Source organism: Charadrius vociferus, unplaced genomic scaffold (genome assembly GCF_000708025.1).
Source record: "Charadrius vociferus isolate BGI_N301 unplaced genomic scaffold, ASM70802v2 scaffold621, whole genome shotgun sequence".
Taxonomy (NCBI): Eukaryota; Metazoa; Chordata; class Aves; order Charadriiformes; family Charadriidae; genus Charadrius; species Charadrius vociferus.
In genome coordinates this window covers 184,707-195,079 of record NW_009646926.1, presented here as the reverse complement: position 1 = coordinate 195,079, position 10,373 = coordinate 184,707, and the positions used below count along the sequence as shown (strand labels likewise).

The 10,373-nt window shown below is 42.9% G+C and overlaps 1 protein-coding gene across 1 annotated transcript in view; it reads left to right on the top strand.

Moving 5' to 3' along the window:
• Positions 1–8,035, top strand: part of NUTF2 (nuclear transport factor 2) — a 15,827-nt gene extending 7,792 nt beyond the window's left edge. The window contains exon 4 of the mRNA XM_009894456.1: positions 7,493–8,035. Coding sequence (XP_009892758.1) covers positions 7,493–7,606 — 114 coding nt within the window. The 3' untranslated portion in view covers positions 7,607–8,035. The remainder of the gene's footprint in view (positions 1–7,492) is intronic.
• Positions 8,036–10,373: the final 2,338 nt, after the last annotated feature.

The window sequence follows — 10,373 nt, the reverse complement described above, 5'->3', positions numbered from 1 at the left end:
TTCAGCAGTGGGAGTGTTGCCTCTCGAGATCAAACACTTATTGTTGAGACAGTCTGTTCTTTTGAAGAAATCAGATCATTTTTCAGGCTGTAGTATGATTACATTGGTGTTAAAGTTACGCTGCTGAGCTGCATAAACGTGCCCAGTCTCCTGTTCTTTTGAGGAACTGTTGGATGTAAATACACCAGGGCCACAGACTTGTAAGCTAGTTACGCTACGAATTGATGAAAGAAGTTTTCCTGGAATCTGCAAAAAATAACATGTAAAGTCAGCTGTGGGCGGAACTTGCTCACAGTGGGCAGTGTTTATTTCAAAAGCATGAAATTACATAGCAATAGTTAAAATTATCAGAGTTGGTTTAGTCAGGGTTTCAGCCAGCCATGCTGTCAAGTCAGAACTCTAAATCCACTCAGTCTTTAGAGGTGCTTGAGCCTAGTTTCTTTTAAAATAGCTGGTTAGGTTTCTTCTTCCTGTTAACTCTGAATGGCTCCTCTAGTATCAAAACATTCAAACTCCCACTGACCGGACTCTTCACTAAGCAAACACAGGACTGAAAATTTGAATCTGCTTGCTTAGCTATTCTCCGTACTTGTTTTGGGCTGGGCAGTTGAGAAGAGCAGTTCCTGGTGTATTGCATCAACTTCTAAGCCTAACATAGATAGCTTTGGCTCTCATTAAAGTGCTCCTGCTTCCTAGCTGCAAGTTGGATTCCAGCTTTCTTGTTGCTCAATCCCACCTGCACACACTGTGTTGAGGAAAGGCAGCCACGCAAGGCACTGAATTGCAGGACAGGTATGAAGTCAGACATGCTGATGTCATCTGTCTTGCTCTTGGGTGTGCACAAAACACAATGATGTGACCAAGACTCTGTCACTCGATGTCTTGGGCCACTCACACCTGCACCTGGGTTTGCACAGTCCTGTTTTTAAGGTTATTGCATAATCATCAAGCAGATCACAGCTTGCAGCAGTGGTTGTGTTGAATCCTGTGGCAAGATGCCAAGTTCTTAAAGATTCTGTGAAGTTTCTGGTTTTCTCATCCTTTAGCATGGTTCTTAGGGTTGTAGATGCAGTCAGGGAGTTTTCCATAAATAACATGGCTTGGAGTAATGTTTTCTTATTATGCTGTTTTTTATCCTCTGAATTTACTCCGAAATTACTCAGAATAATTCAGGGATCACATGATAGTGCGTCTAGGTACTTGGAAAAAACATATTGGATTAAAGTATGCCTGTTGTCGTCATCAAATCCAACATGTTTGTGAATTTTTAGTAGGAGAGGCAAAATTTTTCAACTCTTCACATGTATGTGTCTCCAATCTTAGCTTTAAAAAAGCACATTTTAATGCCTGGGAAATGCTGCTCATCACTGAGGAAGTGTCCAGAAAGTCAAAGTCAACTTAACCTTTGATTTCTTGTTTCTGCCTTGTATGATTCTTACATAGGTGGACAAGTGAAATAATCAGCAACAGTCAGAAGCATGACATATATAGTAATCACTTCTGCCAGTACACAAACCTGGTTGTCATGTGTAGAGAATACTTTTTCTTGTGCTAATACATACATGTTGACAGCCATTTTAATGCATCTCAGTGCTGTTCTCGATACAATGCAGTAACCAAGAACAGCTGGATTCACTTAGTGCATTTTAGCAAGTGGCACATCTATAGCTCCAGTTGAACGGGGTACACTTTAACACGCAAACACAGAGCAGCATACTTAATTTTATTTAAAGGTTGCCTTCTTATTAGTGTGGCTGTTCTGCACAGCTCACATCTGTTGGTCTTGAGGAAAACTAGAGAAATTTGCCCAAGGAAGGGGACTTCCAAGACCATCAGTAGCAGGGTTTGAAGGGAAAAGCCATACTTCCTCTACATTGTTCTGTTATACTTTTCATGGGACTGAGTGAAATTCTTCAAAGCCCAGTACAATTAATGCGTATGCTTTTGAATTCTCTGCAGTTTTTCAAAACTTGCATTGTTTTACGTAATGAAGGAGTATGCATAATGCTTTTAATAGAGTAATCCAAGAAAATAATAATGCTAAAATACATGTAACATGCCCTTTCTAAGGAGTCATTCTTGGCATGATACTTAAATGGATTTTCTGAGGCCTTTTACTTGATTGAATCACTAGTCCCAAGCATTCAGTGGAAACTCATTTTTAAGTGAGCTGGGCACATCTTGTGTTTCTTCCTTAAACCATTATATTTTGATCTTGTTTGATTTTAAGGGGGGCGAAAAAAAACCACCAAACAACCAAAGCAGAAAAACCTTCTACTCTCCCTGCATATACTGTGGGGTGAACTGCTACCAAGTTGTCACAAAGCCTCAGCTCCCTTCTTAACTGGACAAGAATAGTTCTGAAGAAATAACCGGGTCAAGGACAATTACTGTCAAACTCGGTTTTTCCTTCACCAGGTATCATGCCTTAAGTAAACGTGCAGGTTTGGGTTGTTTTAAGCCTTTGGCCTCCCCTGCTGGAGTGGGATTTAACTGGGCTCAGTTTAAATCATTACTGCACTGTGACAAGGTCTGGATGTGTATCTGCCTCTGTGCTGCTCCAGTCTCCAGCCCAGCAGCATGCTAATGCTAATATGAACTGTAAATAAAAAGCAACATCTTTTACAGCAGAATAATTGGCTGCACTGAGGGGACTGGACACAGCAGCTGCTTGGAGAAGATGTTAGAGAATAACAGAGCATCTAAGTAGGGTGAATGTCACCAGTGAAGGTCAAGCAGTATATGATCGCTTTCATTGAAAAGCATGTTTACAAGTAAACATATGAAAGATCCTCTTTAATGGACGTTGGGATAGGTAGTAATGGGGTTTTTTTTTTATCCTTTTGTAGAGGTATAATGAATATACCTCCACTTATTTTAATTCTGTTATCACTTTATTGCTATTCATTGTCTGGGTGCATTCTTGCTTGCTTCAACTAGGAAGAGGAGGCATCAGTTTAAGCCTTCAGGAGTGAGTTTCATTTGGTGTGACGCTACTTTGCCAATGTTCATCCGGAATGTCACCCAGTATTTTCAGTGCACTTCACCTAGTAACGTATTTCTCCTGTCACGCTCAGGCAGATGATGACCAGGTTCTAGGCTTCCACCAAACCTTTTTGTTGAAAAATTTGCAAGGTGCCTGGGTGTGCACCAACGAAGTCTTCAGGCTAGCCCTCCACAACGTTTAACCTTCTGCCTTCCCTCTCTTCCACGCAGTCCTCGCTGTCCGGGTTGAGTAAGGAGTGCTCTCTTCTCGCTCTTCTGTCACTTGAGCTCGGCTGAGAAGCATGGCTGGGGCTTGCAGTTTCTCAAAGCAATGTGGCAGATCTGTGGCTCTTCCCCAAAGTGTGAATTTTGAAGTGATTGTTGCAGAATTAATTGTGAATAACTAATTGTTATGCAGTGTTTCCTAGTCTTAAAATGGAAAGGAAATTTGCAATTAAAATCACTGGATGTTTTTGTAATGCATGCTGAACACTTAAAGCATTGCTTAAAACCTGTTAAATGAGGCTTAACATCTGAAAGAACCTGCTATCTTAAGTAATTAGCCGTTCCTTTGAGATAAGGCTAGCTGCAAGCCTGCAGTTCAACCAACATTTGCTGTGGGGTGCTGGTGAAAGGGCAAAACCGTGTGTGACCAGACAAGAGGAGAAAAGTTCTGCAGCTAAACTTGGATTGCAAAATAGCGTTGCACCGAAACACTGTGACATGACCCACAGCTCTGTGAGCTGAGGATTTTCTACAGTTTTTAGCCTCCGGGTCAGAAGGGATGTATAAAAACTGCAAGAGGTCTAAAAGCTGCCAAGAATGCCAGTGTTCCAGAGCTTGTAGAGCTGGGAGAGGAGGCAACTAAGGGCAATCTGCCTGAAATGTAGTTGGAAAGTACTTGAGTATCTGTACAACTGATAGCAACATCCTGAAAGCAAACCATTCTTGGTGGTGTCAGACAGTGTACCAAAAGACAGTGGTTGCAAATCTTAACTTGGGAGGTTCGGATTGGACACACGGGAAAGATTTTCATTGGAAGGCTGAAACCCTGGGAAGTGGTGCGTGGACACCTTGTGAACTGTCTGTTCTTGGTCGCTTGGAAGACTCTGCTCGACGAAGCTGTGGCTGATGCAATGCTGCTGGTAGTCCATGCTCATGCTGAGCATGGGGCTGGCCTGGAAACCAGAGGATTCTTCCAATCTGATCCTGACTCTTTTTATTTTAATTCAAGGATGTCATGAAAGAATTTGAACTGCATAGAAAAAGGAAAGCTTTGTAGGAAAAATAAAGCCTATTTCAAGCCTGAGCTTACATCTGGAATGCAAATTTTGAGTTGGACATAGCTGAATTTCAAATGGAAAGTAAGGGTAAAGAGTTTCAGTGAGGTTATCGGAGCTGTAATGAAGATCTAAAATAAAATGGGATAAGATTAGTCATGCCTTCTAGAGCATCTCAAAGCCGCTCAACTGTGGGCCTTTGCTGTACATTAATAGGACGTATTCAGAATTTTGGGAACGGGCTATGAATGATTGCATTTGCCTTAAATATAGTCTGGGATTTTCCTTGGTTTTAACGTATACTGCTCCTCTATGCTGTGAAGACATAACATAAAAGGAATAAAGAAAGCAATAACATGCAACTTCACTATGGGAATTTGCCATATGTACAACAGCAAGTGGTTGGGGAAGAATTCCTCTTTCTCTTAATCTTCGTGTGTCCAGTCCTGAATTGGGTATGAAAGGAGAAAATTCTCCTCAAGCCAAAGCACTAAGAGCTGCAGTGCAGGTAGGCTTACCAGAAACTTAGGAAACCTACACTAAAACTAGTCTGATGGGGATACCTCTTTTTTTTTTTTTTTTTTTTTTTTTCCAGTGGTATATATTTTTAAATGTACTCATGTCAGTAATGACATGCCCAAATTTGATGTGGAAGCCACTTTTGCACTTTGTAATAGATGCCTCAGTGACCTAAGAAGAGGAGACCATAGAGCAAGTGAGAGTATACAAAATGCTTAATAGTTGTGATTAGAAGTGATTCAAGCTGAAATGATTCTGCGTGGCTGGTTTAAACTAAGCCATTAGAAAGGAGCTGACACAAATGTGAGTTCATTCCAACTTAGTCAAAAGGGATGGCATTAATAAGATGTTTTACAAAGTCACTATGTCAAACTTCAATGTACAGCTCTGATGCTACTCAGTTTTCTTAAAGATTCCTTCATGTCCAACTATCAAGCAGAAGTGAGACTATATGAGGATGTAAGTGTTACATTTGATACCTAGGAAAAGCTAGAAAAGGCATAAACCCATGGGTTCCAGTGCACAGGCCACCTCTTCAGTGTGGATATGCGAGCATCTGTTCTGGGCAGAGCTTATGGTGATAATGCTGTCCCTGAAATAATTGGCATGACTGCTGTCATATGTGCTAATGACCTAGATGGACGGCTGGTCTAATCCAGCGTAATTGCTTGTTGTTCACATTGTGCTGGCTGTTACGGAGCCTCAGCCTGATGCAAAAGAAGGCATATACCAATGTGACAAAAAGCTGCCCAGGTCATCGTCAGTGCCTTTATTGGCACTTCTCTTGCTTGAGGATTTTTCCTTTGTTCTTTTGTCTACTGAACACTTGGAATTGCTCATACTTATGGCCTTACTTGTTGCCGCCTTAATTTCTGGCTGTAGTAGTAGCTCATTCACTTAGTCCTTCATGGTTTTATAGTAATTTGATATCTTGCCCAATCTTCCCACCCTGATCACATTTTTATAAGCTAGAGAGTCATACTCAATTTACTTTCTTCAGTAGGAAACTGCCCTGTAGCTGGCTCATCTTTCTTGCCCTTGTCTGGCCTTTCCCTATTCTATCATTTTAATTTTTTTAAATCAGTGCATGCAGGATTTGATATGTGGGTGCTCTCTGTGCATTTATACGGTTGCTTATTTATTGGTTTTGGTTCTCTGTTCCTTTCCTAATAACTGCTAACACTGTGCTTGCCTTGATAGCTGTTGAGCTCTGAGCTGGTTAAAAAAAAAAAAAAAAAACCAAAAAAAACCCCTCCAAAAAACATTGTTCGTCATGATTTCAGTATCACTTTCCCGAGAGGCAATAGCTAATCTAGGGCCCTTTTTGGTTTGCCTCGGTGGATTAGCATACGCTTACTGAAACTGCGCTTCATCTACACCTTTTTATTTCCTGGGCAGTTGTCACTGTGAAATCCTTCCAGCAGTTGTAGATTGGAGTGCTGCTTTTACATGCACCTGATCCTAGCAGGGCTCTGGCACACTTGCTGTTCTGTGATATAACTGATGTCCTCAGCAGGTTGCTCCTCAAAGCTGACTCATTTCAGCCAGTTTATCACTTACATGAATATTACTTTAAAGATATTTTTTGTTTGTTTATTTTATAGTCTGCTTTGCTCTTTAACCTTTGCATTTGCTGTTCTTGGTGGACAGCAGCAGAGCATTGCGACTAAACATTCAGCACTTAGGCAGTCTGTTTCATGTGCTACTCTGGCTGCTGCTTTTCAATGCCTTTTTTTTTTTAATGTGTTTCCCCCCTTTTCTGGAGCTGAATAGTCATGCACTGAAAGAATAGAGCTTAAAATCCTCCAAAAATGCTGAATTGAATACACTGTGGTCAGTGTCAGAAGATTGTTTTTTAGCTAGGACCTGTGTGCTCTTCAGATTAAATCCTGTTGTGTGATTCCCAGCTGATTTGGGAATCATTTATGTTATTTTGAGGCTTTAATTCCTGCATGGTGTCTCTGAGGAGACTTGTAAACATTAGGTGGGAGAAGTAGTGTCCCTCTAATACTGTTTTCTACTCCTGTAGTAATACAGTAAATGCAGTGCAGGCACTATAACCTGCCTAGGCGAATTGTCAAAGGCAGGAGTTGAGGCACTGCTGCAAAGATACCTGTGCTTAGAACATCTCGTTGCGGCTACAGCAGGTACTTCCCTCCCTTTGAGCTGTTCCTGGACAGCGGAAGGGGGAAGCACTAAGTTGCTGCCCAGCTGTACCTGCTCTGGGAAAGCTTTCAAAAGCCTGGATCGGTACATAGATCATTCAGGCAATATTGTTGACACTGACTTCTACAGAAACTTCCTTCTGTTGTCAATCCAAAGTACAGCAGCTACAAACTAATTGTGAAACACCTTGGTTTATGTTTGGCTCCTGGGCAAGGCCCAAAGAAAATTTGCGATTCAACACCAAGGCAGGGATGCTGTTATCAGTGTTGTGGAGCTACTGGAACGAGAAGTCTGCAAGTCTTCCAGAAAACCCCAACTTCAGATGCTGTTGCAGGACTTCTGTGTCATTGGGCCCTGGGTGTTTGTCTGCAAAGCACCTTGGAAGAGAACCTCTGGTTGTATTAGTGTCTCCTGAGGTACTAGGCATCTTACAGCATGTGACATCACTGTTAACGTTAGCATTGAACTTGTCTTATTGTGAATTTTGAAATACATTTCTCAAGAGCTTTTTGAACTTTTTTTTGTTTCCTCTCTTCCTACAGGCTGATGAAGATCCTATCATGGGATTCCACCAGATATTTCTATTAAAGAACATCAACGATGCCTGGGTTTGCACCAATGACATGTTCAGGCTAGCATTGCACAACTTTGGCTGAGCTGGCAACCCGAGGCACCCGTGCTTTTTTTTTTTTCTTTTTTTCTTTTTTTTTTTCCTCCTCTCTTACTGGTATTATTCACACTCACGGAACATTCCAAATATCATACACAAACCTGCAGCACTGCAGAGCGTGAGCAAGCGAGACCTGTGACCTGCCCTTCTGCTGAGTTTACATTGTCACTAGATGAGTTTCTTGTGCATGATGTTTGGAAGGTAGACTTAGCTGCATTTGACAAGAGAAATTTGTGTTGTACCAGCATGCCTCGGAAAGAATTTATAATGCAAAAGGTTGTTGTTTATGTACTGACAAGATACTCTATAACCCAAAGAAATGAAAGAACAGCAGCCTGTACAGCCCAGATATTGATTTGTTCAGATGTTTCAATGCTACATTACACAATAAAACCATAAGATTTTCTTAACAGTTTAAATTGTTTTAATGAGTTGGATATGGAGTGTATGGTATCGCTTGCTTTGGATAGCCTGTGTCTGCCTGGTGGGGAAACGCTTTCAAACCTAAAACTCTCAAACTGAAGAGCACTTGGTAGTTTTACCAATGAAGGTAGTTCAGGTATGCCTTTGGCCATACAACTTTTTTCCGTCTCTCTCATCAGCTTTTCTAACAGAGGCTTTTAGCTCAGTTTTTAACATTGACAGGTGAGTTCCCAGCTGTTGTATTTTACCAAGGCAAAAGCCTCAAATACACAAAGATGACAACAGTCATGGTAGCCTCTAGTCAGTCTTCATGACATCTCTTATCATAGAATCTTTTAGATTGGAAAAGACCTTTAAGATCAAGTCCAATCATCAACCTAACACTGCCAAACCCACCACTAAACCGTGTCCCTCAGCACTGCGTCTGCCCGTCTGTTAATTACCTCCAGGGATGGCGACTCAACATACTCACCCTCAAAGCTAAACAGGACACTGTATTGTCTTCATAGGCAGACGGGATGTCAATCCAGCAGTGTCTTCCTGGAGTTTGTACCCTGCTCTGAGGTCCTGGCCCTGCTCTCTGGTGTCCTTCGAACATCCCCTCTGTATAACTTGAGTTGGTTGGTAGCACTGTGTTTGCTGTGCAGGTTTTCACAGCATGGTTGGCTGTCATGTATCTTCCACCCTGGAGGTGGCAGTATTCTACCAGTGAAGGGATTTGTTAAATTAATCTTTCCAGTATATGAGAAGGTACAGGAGCAGAATCACATTCACTGTACCTTTAGACCTGACTTAAGCCACTAGGCCCCAGTTTTCAGGGGCTTTTGAAGTGTATAACTTGGCATTTCTCTTTTTGAGGCTTTTCAGGAAAGCCTGGGATGGGCCCTGCTCAAGCTGGTTGGTTCTCAAATCTGGCTGCTTTGGTGTTTGAATTGGAACGGAGCTTTCTTGGGAGCTGATGTTAGGGCCCTCCTGTTCGCTATTGCAGCATTCTCCTGTATTCTCCTTTTCAAATGTTCTCCTGTCGCTGCTTCTATGCTATGAAAGTCAGGCTCAAAATTAATCACTTGAAGAGATTAGCTCTTTGAGTAGGAGGCGTTTTCTATGGTCCCTGCTAAGCAAAGATCCTTGTGTTATAGCTCCAGATCTAAATGAAGCCTGGCAGAGGAGGGGGGATCTAAGAATAGGTCTGGCTGATGAACCTTGCTCTGCAGAAGGATCTGGTCCACAAGGTCAGGGTAGGCCTTTGAATAATGAGCTTAATAAGCCAAGAGAGAGCCAGGTTCAAGGAACAATACATGTGGCAGAGGTTAGTTTAAAAACTATCTAAAATGACATTCGTTTATGCCATTGAAAGTTCAAAGCAGTTATACCCTGAAATTGGTCATGTAGGTCTTTCTGGGGCTCTTTTTCCTGCCATTCCCCACTCAGCCCTTCACCCCTTACCTGGGGGAGACAAACACACTGGTGTTTCTAAAGCACAGAATCATCAAGGTTGGAAGAGACCTTTAAGATCATCGAGTCCAACCATCAACCTGCCACTGCCAAACCCACCACTGACCCATGACTGCCAGCACCACATCTGCCCCTCTGTTATACACCTCCAGGGATGGTGACTCCACCACTGCCCTGGGCAGCCTCTTCCAGTGTATGACAATCCTTCTGGTGAAGAAATTTTCCTTAATATCCAAACTAAACCTCCCCTGGTGCAACTTGAGGCCATTTTCTCTTGTCCTATTGCTTTTTACCTGGGAGCGGAGCCCGACCCCCCCTCGCTGCACCCTCCTGTCAGGGAGCTGTCGAGAGCGAGAAGGTCTCCCCTCAGCCTCCTCTTCTCCAGGCTGAACACCCCCAGGTCCCTCAGCCGCTCTTCTCCAGACCCCTCACAGCTCCGTTGCCCTTCTCTGGACACGCTCCAGCACCTCAATGTCCTTCTTGTCGTGAGGGGCCTCAAACTGAACACAGCACTCGAGGTGGGGTCTCACCAGTGCTGAGCGCAGGGGGATGATCACCTCCCTAAAGCAATATTGCTTAATGTTATTGACATAACTTTTGAGGCCCGATATATGCAAACAGATCTGCTGTCTCTTCTCTGTTGTTTTTTGTACCCACTTTTACTGGTGAGACTGAGCCCCCCCCGAGCCTCCGGAGTGGGGAGGCCTGTGTGGAGGGACGGCGGCAGAGGCCGGGCAGCCGGATGAGATTATTTTCCCCCCAAAACAGCCTGTTTTAACCCTTTATGAGTGAGGCTGTCGGTATCCCCTCATGTTTTTGGCCCTGATGGGAATTCACACCCGGAGTGTTACCGACAAGGCCCCTTCAGGCCTGCG